At 32.2% G+C, this 18,414-nt stretch overlaps 1 protein-coding gene across 1 annotated transcript; it reads left to right on the forward strand.

The window, feature by feature from the left end:
- The first annotated feature begins 14,751 nt into the window (after positions 1 to 14,751).
- LOC149575678 (zinc finger protein STOP1 homolog) lies at positions 14,752 to 16,272 on the forward strand. Its single transcript, XM_089815440.1, has 3 exons — positions 14,752 to 15,029; positions 15,144 to 15,306; positions 15,509 to 16,272. The coding sequence occupies exons 1-3, from the start codon at positions 14,811 to 14,813 to the stop codon at positions 16,057 to 16,059; spliced, it is 933 nt and encodes a 310-aa protein (XP_089671566.1). The 5' UTR covers positions 14,752 to 14,810; the 3' UTR covers positions 16,060 to 16,272.
- Positions 16,273 to 18,414: the final 2,142 nt, after the last annotated feature.

An 18,414-nucleotide genomic window follows, 5' to 3' on the forward strand; every position in this document is an offset into this window, starting at 1 on the left:
ATTTTTAACTAAAAATTTTTGGAGAGCTTCCTTGCAAACAATATTTTGCACATAATTTGTGATCATCTCATCCTTCTATGAGATGACATCTCATTTCAAAATATTCTAGGTTTTGCATGTTTGCATCTGTATGTATGTTTGTAAGCACATTTTCAGCTAAATATCAAATGAAAATTTCTTTACTCATTTGGAAGGATTCTTATAATAAAGAACTAGAATCATGAGGTGACAACTCCTTGATGTACTCTGTCAAACTATTTACATGTCGTAGCTTTGCCTCTACATTTTTCATGCTAATTTCTCATTCGTTGTTCTCATCAGTGCTTTCATAATTTTCCCACAACTTATTTTCCTTGTCTTCAGAATTAGGAGTAGTTGCCAACTTAATGTCGGTACCTTGGAAGCCTTTAAAAAAAATTGAAAATTGTCGATGAATTAATTATCATAGTTAATTCTTGCCTTTGCGGTGATCACCCATCAATACTAATTAGCCTAAGAATGTACTGGCATTTGTGTGAGTAAATTGTTTTATTTTCTTCTATTGTGATTAAAATTTGGGAGCTTGATAATTTTTGAATTGTTAATCCTTTTGACATGGAAATTGATTGGGATGGCCAAAATGAAAATTTGAATAGAAAGTAGAAAAATGGGTAATTTATAATATATTAAAATATGAATTTAGTTATTATTTATAACAACATTCCCAAAGATATACCAGTAAATTTGGACCTATTTTTCGACGCGGGATGGTTGAACGTTTGACGCTTCAAGGTCGAAAAAGATGTCGCTACAATTCTGTCAAAATTTTGACAAACTCCACAGATATCAATTTATTGACGGACCACTCCGCCAAAAATCATCCCCATCTATGTCATAGAGTGGCATCAGACAACTAGTACGAAATGTTGAAATATTGATGCCAGCCAGAGTTGTTTAGACGAGTATGTCATACCATCAATGATAGTTCCCGTCAAAATATCGACGATAACCAAAGTTGTTTTGATATGTTTTCCATACCATTGATGGCAGGCTGCATCAAAATATCGACGATGGCCATAGTTGTTTCGATGATTTTTTCATACCGTTGACAACAGGCCCCATTTGAATATCGATGACAGCTAGAGTCTTTTTATATAAATGAAATAGTCTCACTATATATGAGGCTAATAACAATCATGAACCCTTACTACATCAACAAGTTTGCAAACTTGTTAGATGGGTCAAACATCTAGATCAAGTCCTTTTACAAGAATGGCTTTATAATTGTGTATGACTTATATCTGGGTCAAATCTGTTTGCATTGGTCTTAGAAGGCATTCTTGAATGATTGCATGGTTGGGGCTAGTGTTTAATGCCAAGAATCAACATTATGTTGCCATGAATGTTTCGATTAAATAAAAATAGGTTTTGAAAGGACCCGAAACCTTGTACATCAAATCTAAAGACATAACAATATAAGGCCCAAATACAACAGTGTGATTATGTTGCCATGAATGTTATCTAGGATTGGTTGATGCAATTGATGAGTAAAACAAGACTCATATATTATGGAAAGATTTGTATAGAATCCCTTCAAGGCTAGGGACACATCTTCTTCCTATTGGTGTGAGAAGCATTCAAAGGTTGACACTAGTCCTGAGTGCAGAAAGAAAATGTTAAAGTGACTTTAAGGGGTTATAATGATTTGAGAGTGAAATTCCAATGTCTATAAGAAAACACTTCATTTCAGAAGGAATAGAGTTTATAACAAGGATGTATTTCCTCATGAGCAACAATTTAAGTCGCTATGTTATTTGTGGGAGTTAGACAAAGAAATATGAAACTGAGGAGTTTGTTTGAAGACCCAATTCGCTGATATAATTTGTATGATTAATTTAAATAGGTGTTTGGACCATTTCTAAGAACATTGCAGAATGTAATAGCATTCTAATTTTAAATGTTGGAGCTACAAAGGCTATTTCCAAGTATTTTGGAAAAATATGGAATCTCTATTGGGCATGGGAAGTAACTATAGTTTGCATTAAACTTAGAAACATGACATTCGATCATTGTAATCAAACATTAAACTTGTGAATCTGAAATGCACATCCTTGCAAACAAGGAGTACTTATGTTCTTAGAAACATGACAAAGGTTTTGTGGTTAAAATAAGACTTTAAAGAAAAGCAAGAAGCAATGGATATGGAAAGAAAAACACCCATTATAATTCTTATCAATTTATCTCCATGACAACAATATCATACCATGATAACAAGCAAGCTTTAAAGATAAAATACTGCAAAAAAATAGGATAGAACAAAATGTGGTTTACTTCTCAACATGTACAGTCCAAACTCCTATATATAACTTCAACATATGATTGCATAACTCTTGCTATATATAGCCAAACTGTAATAATGTCAATCAAAGCAATTTTGCAATTTCAAAAAGATAATGCAAGAACAAGTCTGAATATGCTTGATTATACCCACCTCTTCCCAAGCCTTGTAAATTGTAATCCCATGACATAATAGACTCATTCTCAAATCATACAAAGAAGACAATTGCTCATTATATATGTATATTGACAAGAAAATATTTTCTCCTCCTTGGTGGACAAGTGTGATACACAATCCTTTGGTTAAGTCCACCATGTGTAATCTAAATCATTACAAATTGCCCCTTCCACACCATAGTGAGAAAATCATATCTTTTTAAGAACGGAAATAAACTATGATATATATAGCAAGTAATTTGTTGCAGATTAGAGGAATACCAACAACCAATAAATTCATGGAAGTATGTGGATTCTAGAATTAGTTCCATTATGTTTTGAATATTTGATTTTCAAATGCCAACTAATGGATTTCATAATAGCCAGTGAGAGAAACAATGGAATGGTAGGCAAGCTGAGATAGTGAAGTAAGGCTTTGAATGTGTGTGTGTGTGTGTGTGTGTGTGTGTGTGTGAGAGAGAGAGAGAGAGAGAGAGAGAGAGAGAGCATCTACTCTAAATTTGAATGGTAGCCACACTTTTAGTGCAACCACCACGCATTAAGCAACACTTTTCTTCCCCAATTGACTGGCAACTCCATATGTCAACCATGATAAATCATAAGATTTTTTAGGAGCTCCTTCCAAAGATATAGTTTACTAATCTCGAACACTCTAAAGAAGTTGACATGTCAAGACAAAGGAAGAAGATAGAAAACACCTTTCTTATCAAGTATATAAAATAATTGCTAACTAATTCCACATAGTCAATAACCTTTAGCATATAGATCATTTTTAATCATGATTTATTCTAGACAATGTTGGGTATTGATCATCATGCATTGCAATCATCCTTAACTACCCTAGCTAATCTCAATCTCTACACTAAACCATATATATCAAATTGAGAAGTGCCATTTATCCATGAATTGGGACATAGTGAAAGGGGCGAAGATAAAGATAGAAAGTTGTGGATTAGATATAGACAAAGAAATATTGAAAAATGAAATAAAAGAAAGAGTGAAGGAGGAAGGAATAATTATGAATGTAAAGAGAGAGGGGGATGGATGAAGAGAGAGATATAAATAGAAATACAGAGAAATACATAGAGAAAGACAAAGAGGAAGGGAGATAAGTATATAGACTATAAGAAAAACAAATAGATAAAGAGGAAGAGATCTATAGAAAGATATAAAGGAAGAGAAAGAGTGAGTGAAGGGGGTCGAGATGAGAGGAGAGGCTAATATGTGTGTAATTATGATTTTTGTATTAGTAGTCAACAAAACAAGAATGTTGCTCATATAAAATAATAGTCCAAGAGGCATAAAGGGCATATATGCAACTATGTTAGTTCATTGTTCACAAATACTTTTTTTAAAAATCTATTTTTTAATGTAACAAACATTTCAAATTCAAACTTCTAATTTATCAATAACTTAATAAGTAATTCTTAGTATTTATGTTAAGGCCATTTTAAGGTGTTAACCTAAAACCTGTTATGTTCACTCACTAAAAGTCAGTATTGTGTTGGAGACTTCAAAGTTTGAGCCTCGGGATCATCTTCTTCCATGGGAGAATTACCTTCTATTTCGATATGCACACCTCCATGTTCCACTAGCTTGAAATCCACATTCACCAAAGGACGAAAATCCTTTCCCCCTTCAATGTGATCATGTTTCCTACAATGTCTCTAAGCTATTGTCATAAGAATTCTTCGATTCTTTAAGCCCTTGCATTTTTTGCAAAGACAATAACATTTTCCATCACCATTTCTTTTGAACTGAGACCACAATCTAGCAATTGTCGCCTTATTTTTTTGGGGTTCATATTGTTAGGCATGGAATTTCTTCACAAGCAAATATTCGGGCTATAAAATTATATCAAATATAAACATACAAGCATTAGTAGTATCTTGCATATGATTGATAATAATTAAATAATTAAATATTACTATCTCTTCAGTAAGGATGGCATCTAAACAAATCAAATGAATTATACAATATAAATATTGGCATTGATTTTGAACAAAAATTAGTTGTTTATGTATGTTGCCACTCGAAATATGTTGCTACAACAAATGTGAGTAAAGGTATGGATGGCTTTGCCAAGATCAAGTTAGGATCAAGAAACACTAGGGGTTGGGGGTGAGGGGGTGTGAATAAGAGTTGTAGCACTTTCAAACCAATCAAGATTTTTTTTAACTTAATCATAAATATCCACATAAAATTATATCAAAAAATAAATGATAGAACAGTAAAGAACTCATAACACAATGATTTATTTTTGAGGAAACCCTAGCTATGTGAACAATGGGGTTGGTACCCAACTATGCACTAATCTGAAAGTTCATTATGAAGAGTTATGACCTGGTTCATATTTGTTTCCTTGTTACAAGACTTAACCTTGCTAGAGTTCTCAACCCTCAAAGAAATTGTTTAACAAAAACAAAAGTACACTTGCTTGATAAAGAACTCATTGTCCAATTACAATGAAAGTATACAAATGCCAAAAAAAACTATACTAACATGCTAATGTATGATTAGTCTAAAATGAATCTTTCATATAATCTAATCCAGCATCAAGGCTCACACATCTGAAAAATAACATTGATCATAGGATAATAATGCATGCTTACATACAAAACCAGTCTTTATAGTTGACTAACAAAAGCTCTTCATAAAATTTGTAGCACAAACTCTAATATGAAATATAAAATTATGCTACCCAAGGGTTAACATACACTATATCATCCCTACTATGCCAAGAAATTGAATTGATTAAACAATTCAATTAGGTAGGTGAATTTGCCTAATCTCCAAAATTGTCCTAAGCAATTGCTATAGTCTGCCATTTTTACTCTATTCACCCAAAATATGTGCTAATTAACAAACCAACAAAGAAGACCATATTTGAAGCATTCATACACTATAAATATTACATATATCAATAATTTGAGCCAATTCTAAAGTATTATGTGCTTGCTAACCAAAACTATCTAACTATATGCTTGTTCTTGCTCTATACTTAGGCATTTTTCATGAATGACTTCCATTCAAAAGTTATTATCTAACCAAATGACCATGTCAATAATCTATATTTTCATCAATGACAATATCTATAACTTCATCCTATGATCACTTTCCTATATATCAAGGGCAGAAGGAAAATGTATATTAAAACTAGAGAATGAAAGGCCATCCACATAAAGTGGATCCTAGTGAAGATTACACAAGAAAAACTTGGAAGCGAAAAGGAAAATTAGTAGTAGATATTTCCAATAACAATTTGGCTTCAATAAAACAAGGTATTCCTATAATTCCTCCTAGATACATACATGTATATCTTAAAAGAAGGGAAGTAGAAAAATTAATTTCAAAACTTAAGGATGTTGGAATGTTTGTAAAATGACGAGGGAGTTGAAAAATATTTAAAAAGATTGCAAAATGGTAAAGTAAGTATTGGGGAATCAAATTACTACTAAAACCTCTACCATATTGATTCACTATATTTACTAGTCAATTGATCATAAAGCTAATATAGGCTCTTTTGCAATGTAGAGAAGTTGGAAAGAATAATAAGCATCATGCCCTCTTCTGTATTGAAGCCAACTTATGATTACATGTAGCCAAAATGACATTTTCACTTGATTAGCCATTACCAGGCATTCCTATCTGTAAATGAAAGCATGTCAACTTGATTAAATCAAATTAAGTTCAGTAAGCAACTCCCAGAGAAAAAAAAATGAACTTTTAGGGAATGGCTCATAAGTCTAATAGAGAACTAATCCTTATATGATGTACCAAGGGCCCCTATATTGACTGTTCCAAATTATTTTCCCTCATTCGTGTGGAAACACAATATTGCCTTCTCAGCAGAAATGGTGTTAAAATCCAGCTCAACAATCATTTTTCAATAAGGAAAATTAATAGTAGACATTTCCAATAACAATCATCTAAAGTTCAACAAGTATATTATAATTGATGAAAGTAATAAAGGATAAACTTATAAGCATGTCAAAGTCCACTAGTCTACAAAATCAAGGCATTTCAGTTGGCAATTTAGTTCACAGGTTTCCATCATTGACATATGCCAGGACAATTACTTTCAAAGTACCATCTCTGTAATCATGAACTAGATGTAGACAAAGCCTTAGATTATGCCATTGTAGCAAATTTATTCACTATATATATATACTAGTCAATCGATTATTATAATATAGACTCTTTTGCGATATAGAAAAGATATCGAAATGAATAATAAGCATCATGTCCTCTTCTCTACTGAAACCAACCTGTGATTACATATAGCCAAAAAGGCATTTTGACTTGGCTGCATATTAGCAGGCATTCCTATCCGTAAATAAAAGCATGTCAACTTGATTAAATCATATTAAGTTTAGTAAGCAACTCCCAAAGAAAAACAAATAGGCCTTTTGGGAAGGGCTCAGAATTCTATTAGAGAACTAATCCTTATATAATGTATCAAGTGCCCCTATATTGATTGTTCCTAGTCCTTCTCCCTCATTGATGTGTAAAAGCACATATTGCCTTCTTAGTAGAAAGCATGTTAAAATCAAGCTTAATAATGATTTTCAGTCATTGACTCAGATCATGCCACCCTACTAAGCCATAGACAAACATTATGCAACAGTTCATCACCTTCAATAAATCATACATAGAATGATCTAAAGTTCAAAATGGGAGTCCCTGTGATAACATTATCAACAAGTATATTGGAACTGATTAAAGTAATAAAGGATTAACTTGAAATCATGTCAATGTCCACTAGTGTACAAAATTAAGGCATCTCTGTTGACAATTCAATTCACTAGTTTCCATCATTGACATAAACTAGGACAATTAATTTCAAAGTGTCATCTCTATGATTGTGAACCTGAAAATTATTGATGGGGCAGAACAATAAACCTTTGCTATAACTTTGAATCCTCACACTAAATATATAATATGTATTCAAAGCCCATCCACAATAGAAACTAGAAATGAATTAATCTGTCATCTACCTTTTCTTAATAGAAAAATCTCATTAAAAAAATTAAACAGTCCATATCTTAAGAAACCATTAAATTCAATATCCGCGTTCAAAGAGAACATGCCTATGCTACATCAAATATACAAAATGACACTATATATATATATATATATATATATATATATATATATATATCACTCAACCCGGCACGAAATGACTATCCCTCTACACAAAACTTTGTCAGTTATAAATAAATAAAAACCAATCAACACATTGTAAAATAGTCACCAATAAAGGTTGCATTCTTGATTTTAAAGATCAATTGTCTGCTCCCACTTGGCTCGTAGCTTTAACTCATTTCACACATCATGATTATGTATGTATGTATGTATGTATGTATGTATGTATGTATATATATATATATATATATATATATATATATATATATATATATATATATATATATATATATATATATATATATATATATATATATATATATATGGTTTTCCAAGTGAGATGAATTCATATACCTAGCCTTGTTTGTATAAGCTCTTCAGAGATCAAAATATGAAGATCTATGCAGCGCAAAGCTTGATTTTAAGAGTCGTCACTTTTGTGCTTCTTCTCATTTCCTTAATTGTTATGTTAAGGAGCAAGACAACATCTATTGTTTTTCTTTCTACCAGTGATACTATTCAAGGCATGAAATATCATTTCAATGACTTCAAGCCCTTTAGGTAAGCATTTTGTTTGCTTTCTTTTTTTATAATTCATTCTATTGTTTAAACATCACATGCTAAGGCTTGATTTCTAAGCTAAACGTACTAAATAATAAAATTTGACTTACTTTCTACATGTTTAATTTTTTCCTTAATGTGTGATGTTTAAAGGTTGCCTTAAAATAAGCTTAGAATTTGTGTGTTGAACGATTTCATGCGTTGTAGATATGTTGTAGTTGTCGACGTGATAGGTTGTCTTTATTTCATAGTTCGATTTGTTCTTGTAATCAGTGGAATCAATGGAGGACTTTACCATCATCTCAGCTACACCTTTCATGAGGCATGGCTTATTTTAGTAGCAATTTTCTTATGATTTCCCACTTTCTAAATGTATACCATTCCATTAATTGTCTTTTGGGTGTGCAATTATATAAATGAAACTATAGGTTGTGGTGTATATAGCTTTATCTAGTGCCTCTGTTGGCATAGGATGCATTATGATAGCAAAGGATGTTCTTCAAGGTGCAAAAGTCTATAGAAAGTCCTCACAAAGACATAGAATGTGGGTAAAAAGGAGGTTATATAAACATGGAATAAAAATATGAAAGCTTATAATATATCTTTCTAAACATTTAGGATCTGGATAACCAAAAGACTAATAAAATGCAAAGCAACTGACATTATCAACTGATAACATATGAGAGACATAGAAAGTGCATATTTCTCCCTAAAAACCTCCCATAAGTCACTCAAAATCCCCAAATATTTGCATTTAAAGGTAACTTTTTACAAATGATTTATGAAACATCATTTTATAAAATATTTTACAATAATGATAAAATGCAAAACAAACCCTCGCCAAAGACCTATCCACACACACTCTCATTTGCATCACCCTTATAACTGTATGTGAAAAATAATTACCCACCTAGCATTAATGCATCTTTGGCATTAAAAATATTCCCCCCTTATACATTAAAATGGCACGATCCTTTAACATTTTAACACAGTCCCCTAAATTAAAAAGACCAACCCCATGAAAAGAAATGTTACACTTATGCAAAAGTTGATTCATAATACATTAAAGATGAAAATATGATTCAAAGGCATGCAAAACTGATGCCCTAGATGGAAGATGATGCTCAAACTAGAACTCATTTAGGAGTTTCTATTCTAGAGTAGCTTGGGTTAACTTTATGATTTGGAAAAATATGTTCAGGGATAAGGTAGGTTTTTATCTCTTACTTGATCATTTTTCTCTTTGGGTTTGAAAATCTTGTATGGCCTTTGAATCTTAGTTTATAATTGATTTCTTCATTCTTTAGATTCATGCATGGTTCTTGTTGTTACTGATTTTTTGCTAGAAAGGGGGTGTGGCCTATATTTAACTTTACATGTTTTTTTATTTTGAACAAAATATATTTAACATCTTTTAATGGCTCGTGGTCTCCATAAGCTAGGGCATCATTTTGGTTTGTTACCAAACTGTTGTAGGTTGTTGTATGAAGGCCACAAGCCTATATGCTACACCTATGCTTTTGAGGCGGTTGATTGTGATTTTGAAGCAGATGAAGAGGATGGAGATAGTGTCCTCAAATGCTAGTGAAGTTTGGATCTATCTGTTGTCATGCTATAGCATAATCAATCAAAATTAATGAGTTAGTTTCCCTAGCATACTCCCAACTCAGCACTAAAAACCCTTACTTGAACAATGCTGAAAATATCTTTGTCATGCCATGAACTCTCTCGCTCGCACTTTGTCGTGTGAATAAATGAAGTTTCACTTTTCTTTTTTTGTTTATATCCCCCGACAATGCCAAAATTTCTACTATAAACATAAGTGTCATTGAAATTTCATCTACCAACTTAAGGATCATCAAAAATTTGACATTATTGGGATCATATTTTCGAAAAAATAAATTGACAAGCCAAATTGGCATGTCGTCAAAATTTTAGGTCAAAAATGCAACCCAAATGTACTAGTGATGGGAGCTTTAAAATCTTGGAATCCATGAACTAGGTCATCTTGGAAATTGATCACGTTACTTAAAATAGGGTACTAGAATGACCCATCTTTGAGTGCTCTTTAGTGATTATGATTATGCCTTAACATAACTATTAGACTATTTCTTATGCCTCTAGCCAAGGTCATCTCTACTCCATGAGTGTCATTCAAAATGTAGCCAATCCACCTATAATGAAGAACACACTTTATCATGCTTCTCACCCTCTTGTGGGAAGAGCTAAGAATCAGTCTCAAAGAGGATTATCTTAGCCCACTCACCACTACTATACTTCTCTTTGATTGTGGGTTTGATGGCTGGCTAGAATTTAGTAAACTCCCTTGTCTAGGTCTAGCTATATCATTTTTTTTTCATGGCATTCAACCTCTTGATCAAGAAAAGAAAGATAATAATGAAAATGATGGTCAGGAGCCACCCATAGATAATCAAGACACCATTGATGTACAAAGACTAAATTGAATTATTAAGAACTCCCTCTTCCTCTTCTTATTAAGTCACATTGGGGTTCCCAAAATAAATTACTATTATGATTGCTTAAAAATCAAGGGTATTTGAAAACAATAATTGATAGCTTCTTTTTTTTCTCATTGACAAATTGTGTGAAAGTCATAAGCATACTTATGACGAAAAACAATATTAAATTGCAAAGTGATTTTGAGTTGAGTGACTAAAATTTGTGTTCTAAACTAGTGAATGAGAGTTTATGATGCTTGATCTTAGTAATTGTGTAGAAGTCGCATGCACTCTTAACAAATATTAATAAGAAAATTATATCTTAAATGATTGATTTCAATATTTAAAATATTTTGAAGTCATTAGGTAAAAGCATATTGATGAAATGCATGGAAATGGTCATAAATTTGATAGTACTGTCAACTAAAATATCAAGGTAGACGTTGGATGGATAACTGTATTCTCTCTCAGCATATAGCTCACACAATTAAGAAAATATTATTATAATATTTTGAATTAGATAGGTCATAGCAAATAGGTATATTTTTGTGTACAACTTTTTATTATTATAGTTAGGGACCATATTTCATGATCTATTATCATGATGAAATGGATAGATGGGATAAATGTGAAGATAACAAAGAGTGAGATGATTGTAAATGTAGACAAAGAAAGGATGAAGAGATAAATTTTAACATAAGAAAGTTTAGGGAAAAAAACCCACACAAAAAAAACAACACTAACGAATAGAATACAATACAACAATGAAGGATAGAATACCAAAAATGACAAGCATATGTTTTTTTTAAAAGAATAACTAGTTTTAAAAGGATAAGAAACCCAATTTTAAAATAAATTAATAACTAGAAAATATTGAATGTTAAACAACAACAACAACAACAACAATAATAAAAAAAACCTTATCACATACTACATACTTTTTACAGGACTCTCATTCTTCTAAATTGCCACTTTCTAACCACATTTGCTTCATTAAACAACATTAAATAAATAAAAGAACTTAAAGAATAAAGAAATAATATGTTAATTAAACATCTAAAATAATATGTAATAAATATAAGAATAGAAAGATGTTCAAAAATATATTAATATTTATGACATTCAAATTCCCTCATTTGATTTGGCCAAAGCACATCCCCATGCTGCCAAAACAGAGATGCATAGAATTAGCTCCCTTCACCATCTTGGCTTGAAAAACTGAACACACTATCCATCCTCTCATATTCACTTTCTTCCATGCCATTCCATCCTAAGCCCATCAATAATTATTATCTTTATTGCTGCCATAACAAGGAGAAGCTTTTGTTAAAACAAGCAAAATCTTGTATTGCAAAATTATCAAGCTCACCATTAAACAGTCAATTTGAATTGACCTTGCCAGCTATTATGTGTTATCAATTAGCACATTTTTACAATTAAACAAAGATTGCTGATAACTTCTTCATTACGCTAACATCTTTTCATTTTACTCACTAATGCTACGTCATTGCCATGCTTTTTTATTATATTTTAATCTCTCACTTGTATGACTACTCTCTTCATTCATTGAACTTGCCAAGGCCCTTCCCAAGGTGTTTCATTCATACAATTGTCAAACTCATTCTCTTCATGTCAAAGTTGGGGGATAAGGCTCTTCATGGGTGGAAGTCTTTAGGTTGAAAAAAATCATTTTATTTGACCGTTCTTTAAATTTATTAATTAAAGTACGAGTTGTGTGATTTTTAAATTAATTAATAAATTTAAGAAACCGTCAAATCAAGTGCATATGTTCTTAGCTTGATGGTGTCGTGGGTTTGGTCCTGCTAATGTTTTTTGTAATTGTTTCCCATTCCCATCATTAACTATATAATATCATTTTCAGAAAAAGAAAATAGACAAATATATCATCTTTAAGTTTGAGGGCAATCTCTAAATCTCACACTAAGAAACAAATTAAGCTTTAAAAAAATTAGTCATTTTTTTCTATTTAATCTAGGATTGAATGGGTGTTGTGTGCACAAATTTGAAAGGATTGCGATTTAAATTTTTTTTAAATCTAGTTAAATCAAAATTTTCTCCCTAGATAGAATCTCTTTATCTTTATTTCATTTTTTATATTTTTAATATGAAATGATTGGTTAAATAAAATATATTTTTAATTTATTTTTCAAATTGTAGATTATTGTACTCGTGATCTCTATGTTCAAGGCATAGACTGCTAATGATAATGACAGGTTCAACACCTCTTTTGAGAAATCTTAGTTGGAACTGTGTGAAAAGGTTAATGAAGGAATCTCTTTTAAAATAAAATATAGTAAATGCAATCAATTCAAACTAGTCATTTGAGTAAAGAAAGTCAAAAGATGTTTTTTTAAATGATAATAAAGCCCGGCATGACACTTAACGGTGACCATAAAGATGAATAACTTATTGGTAATATTTGTTTGCTTACCGAAATGTATGAATTAATTATGTCAGGCGAATTGAACTCCGCAGTTGAAAGTCTACAAATTCCTTTGAAATTCTTCTCAAATGGTTGTTTTGGTTCTTGTTTTTTTAAAATATTTTATTGTTGGTCAATTTTGTTATATTTGAGTAATTAGTTTTATTCAATATTCAATTGAATTGTGTATTAGTTCTCTAATCTTCAATAAAAAAATCTTTTTTCTTATTCTTTCTACAATTCTATTTCTTTAGGCGGTCATTTTTTAAATATATAATTTGTTTTTACTTTATCAATAAAACAGTTCTTTAAAATGGCAACCTAGTTGATGGGCTGGCAGCCATTGGGTCTCTCTTCTTTTTGGTTGCTAGCTACATGTGGATCTCTACACGATGTTTGAGAGTCCATTTCTCATTTTCAAGTTATCCATGGGTCTCTATAGGCTGTTTGACTGGTCATTCTTAAACATAACACGCTAAGAACAAATTAAGTGTGGAAATCAACTTTGACTATTTGACATTTTCAATGTGGAAGTCAGTTATTAGTGTGTGATATTTAAGTCAATCATATTTATCTTCATAAACATTATTAAAAACTTTAATTTGAGGATGATGGTAAGAGGAGATAATGTCATGCACCAAGGTTCAAACCTCCTTAGGCTAGGTTCAACACCTAGGTGAACTTGATAAACATAATCCCCCTACACGTGGCTGCTTAGCCGAAGGATGCCTCTACTTTGAATGTATGCTTGCTCATAATGTTGTAATCAAGTGTTCTCTAAAGAGACAGAGAATGCAGATATCTATGTAAGCAAACATGTTTCCCAAAAAAAAAAAAAAAAAACTCACTCACTCAAACGTTTGTGAAATACTTAGGCTAGACAATGTAGGGGAAGAGGCCAGGTAGTTACTAGGAGGTACAATGACTGTTAGGGTCTCGTGATAGATACCCCCAATTACCTTTTTTAGAAAGCCTCAAAAAATGATAACACATGTACTAATTTCCAATAACATGTGTACTAATAGCTGATCACACATGTACTAATAGTTGATCATTTTTTAGCTTTCTTACTTACTGATTGGTCCATTTTTGCCAAAAGCAACATTTTTTTTGTGAACGGATATTGGAGGGTGAACATAATGGGTATCAGACGATTGTTTTAAAATGATACTTGTTTGGCCACTACGCACTCTACAACCTCTACAGAGAGATCCCTAAATGTCCAAATGCTGAAACTGAAACCTTAGCTTTAAGCTCTTTAGTCACCTACAGAGATGCACCAAAAACAATGCATAATTCGACTCACAATTTAAGAGATCTACATGCACGAAGTTACCCTGGTTAACATCAAGATCTCTTCCCCCATAGATGTGACATTTTTGTCAAATTGTACTCCATATATTCGTATTTATGTACTATGAGGCATCTCGTCCATAGAATTGCGTAAACTAGTACAAATCTCCTCTTAAATTACTGTGTATATGTTTTCCAATCCGGAGAAGTTGCCTATTGTTTCTTTCTATTTGTATAATAAGAAAAACAAAAAGATCTGTCTAATGAACCTGCTTGTGTGGAAATTGGTGCGAATATTATATGGATTGGCGTGTGCCTTCCACGCGCTTCCCAGACCAAACAACCCAAACCACTCTACTTAAACAAACCTTCTGCCTGTTTGGGCACACGCAGATTTCAGTGACTCAGCGGCTCTCATGGAATTTATAGACCAAACAATTTATAGTGCGGAGGAAGAAAACTCGTGGCAAACTCTCTCTGGTGATGATATTTATGATGAAGGTGAAACAAATCTGTTCGCTCTCACTTCAGAGCTTTCTTGGCTTCGAGAAAAAGCCGAGGAAGTGAAGCGATTTTTACAAACAGAAATTCATGATCAACCAAATTCTGCCATTAATCCCATCATAATCTGCGAGGTGATCACAAAAGTTACTTTGATTCGATATTAAGTCGATTTTGATTGTTTAACACTTTAAGTATAAGAATCAAGTCTTAGCATGTGATGTTTAAGTCATTCAATCTTCTCACAGTGTCAAAGCTTCAGTTCTACATGCGAAGAAGAAGAAGTTGTAGAAATGGCTGCGGCTGACATTCTTGCAGAGCAGAGTCACATGTGCAGCATCTGTGGAAAAGAGTTCAGGCGAGAAGGGAATTTGCGCCTTCACATGCGATCTCATCACAAGCAATATAAAGGTTGGCTTTAACATCACATACCAATGACTGATTTTTAGACTAAAAGTATTAAATACTCAGAAAGACCTAATTTTTTCTATGTGATCTCATCTCTAGCAATACAATGGTTGATTTAAACATGGCATACTATTACTGATTTTTAGACTAAGCTTGTATTAAATAGTCAAAATTAACTAATTTTTCCTTGACTGTGATTTTAAAGGGCTGCCTCAATACAAAGACAAGGTGGAAACTTTAACATTGAGTAAACCCAAGTCTAGAAGATCAAATTATTCATGCCCATTTGAAGGATGCAAGCATAATAAGCATCATCCCAATTTCAAGCACTTGAAATCAGTTGTGTCCCTGAGGAACCATTACAGGAGAAGCCATTGTGCTAAGATGTATAGCTGCAACAAGTGTGGAAAGGAGTTTTCTTTCTTGGGTGATCTGAAAACACATGGAAACAAGTGTGGGCACAGGGAATGGTATTGTTCTTGCAGTCTCACCTTTTCAACAAGGAATAAGCTGCTTCGCCATGTTAGCTTGCAGGGACGTCAAGGTCATAAACCTGTTAGTTCTGTCCCTGCTGTTACTGCTTCCAATGGTGAAAACTACACAGGTGATGATAAAACCCCTGAACATTCTGTCCAAGAGATTGATAGTTTTGCAGTACAAGACAGCCGTCCTTGTTATGGAGGCAGCGATGAAGATGTACTGATGATGGGCATACCGGATAGGCTTAGACATCACACATTAAGACTTGATTTCTAGATTAAAAGAGTTCAAGTTTTATTTTTGCCTTAATGTGTGATGTCTCGATACTAATATAACAGAATGGAAAATGAGTTTAAATAATGAAAGGAATAAATTGTATGCATCTCTGTTTGGCAGCATGGGGATGTGCTTTGGCCCTAGACTATTGTAGACTGTTGTTTTTTCTTTAATATAATTAAAATCGTTTCTCAGTCATTCAAATGGATATAACTTGCTTGTGCTCATATGAATGATGATTATGTCAAGATATGCAGAACCACAATGCAAAGCCCTAGAAGTTGCACTAAGAACATTGGCACATTGTGTGAATTATACAATGTGCCAATTACATGTGCTCTAAATAATTGTATATTTTTATCTATGCTTGTTATGTTATACAATGTGCCAATTGCATGTGTTCTAAATAGTTTTATATTTTATCTACGTTTGTTATGTTATGCAATGTGCCAATTACATGTATTCTAAATAATTGTTTATTTTATGTACTCTTATTATGTATCAATGGTTTATGTATCTTCTTTTCTTTGAATTCCATCCAGACTCTTTACTGGTTTGGGTAAACCCTTACTGTAATATATACTCATCTCCATAATACATTTTACCTCCCCCTTCTCCCTAATTGTTTTTAGACTTATTGTGGCTCCTATACTTCACATTGTTTGTTGGTAGCTCCTAGGCCCCCACCCTTGTCCACTTTTTGGAGCTTGTTCTCTCAATTATGATTGCACCGGCTCTTACCTCTCTTTGTTCACTTGACCCCTACTGCAAGTGTGGTGTGTGGTTCTATTGCAATGAGGTTGGAGTTCACCTTCTCACTTCACTTTTTCGAGCTTACTATCTCAATCAATAGAACATTGCTAAGACTTAAAAAATTCTAGTGTGGCCTCATATTTCTTCCATTCACCTTGGTGAGAGACTAGCTTGGAAGGGGATATTTTACCCTTATTGTTATGGAGGAGTCTATTCAAATTCAAGGAACCTTTGCCATAATAGGCATGAGAATCTATGAATCCTTGACTTATTTGGAATAATAATAATTTGGATAATATTTTTTCATCAAATAACAAAATATTTGGTAACCTTTATTCTACAAGACTATTTCGTGGTTGTTATCTCAATCAATAGAGTGTTGCAAGACTTAAAAAATTCTAGTGTGACCTCATATTTCTTCTATTTACCTTGGTGAGAGACTAGCTTGAGAGGGGATATTTTACCCATAATGTTATGGAAGAGTCTATTCAAATTCAAGGAACCTTTGTGATAAAAGTATTTCATGGGTATGAGAATCTATGAATCCTTGACTTTTTTGGAATAATAATAATAACATGCACAATATTTTTTGTCAAATAACAAAATATAAATGGTAACCTTTATTCTACAAGACTATTTATATAAAAGTTACCTTGAAGCTCAAAATTCTAATTCCTTGCTAAAGGTTATTGATAAGAGGAAAATGAAAATTCGTGCCTTAAGTTTGGTGTTCTAGAAGACTATGCAATTGGCAATCAATCGCATTGCTCACTTTCTCAACAAAATCATTGTCAAAGCTCTTGTACTAAAGATACATCATATTCTTCCCGAAATTAACTCTAATGTCACCTTCCTTGTGTTATAATTTATTTCTTCAGCCTATTTTCTAATATTGAATACATGCACCACTATTTTATAAATTGATTATATACATACTATTCAAAATTTTAACCCTCCTAACAAGAATGATGCAAGATATACCACTGTGTTTTACAATATTAAGAACAAATTTATATCATTAAAAAAATACTATTGTGAATATAAGCATATCAAACAAATAAATTAGAATAGAATTATTTTAGTTTATTCTTTCCAAATTTTTTTTATTAATGTCCTTTTAGATAGCAAAGGTAAGAATAAAGTAATATTCTTGATCAATATCATAATATGGCCATCAAATTAACCTCTCAACATAGACAAGAAATTGATAGAAGTTAAAACAATGGGGGAGCCCATGGTATTGGATTTTTCGTCACTGAATTCGTAGTCAATGATGTCATACTATTTTGTCCATAATATCAAATTCTTTTTCTTTTGCCTTTCTAAATTATATAAGTTGTGAGAGCGCGTGGCCTCCACGCGCTAGACCGGGACAAGCAAATTTAACTATCATTTTTTGTTAGTTCAATATTGGTTTTTTAATATGAAATGATTAAAGAGTGCGTGTGGCCTCCAAACAAATAAATTATCATGTTTACTATTTTGGAACACAGATTTTGCCTTGAACCTAGGGGTGGCATGACTTATGACTTCTGTTGTATAATGTAAAATTTAAAATTTGAAAATTTGATAAGTAGAAACAAGCACTCTTAAATTGGTGGG

The sequence above is a fragment of the Cupressus sempervirens genome, chromosome 2 (assembly GCF_028749045.1).
Source record: "Cupressus sempervirens isolate cs-2001-9-10 chromosome 2, ASM2874904v1, whole genome shotgun sequence".
Taxonomy (NCBI): domain Eukaryota; kingdom Viridiplantae; phylum Streptophyta; class Pinopsida; order Cupressales; family Cupressaceae; genus Cupressus; species Cupressus sempervirens.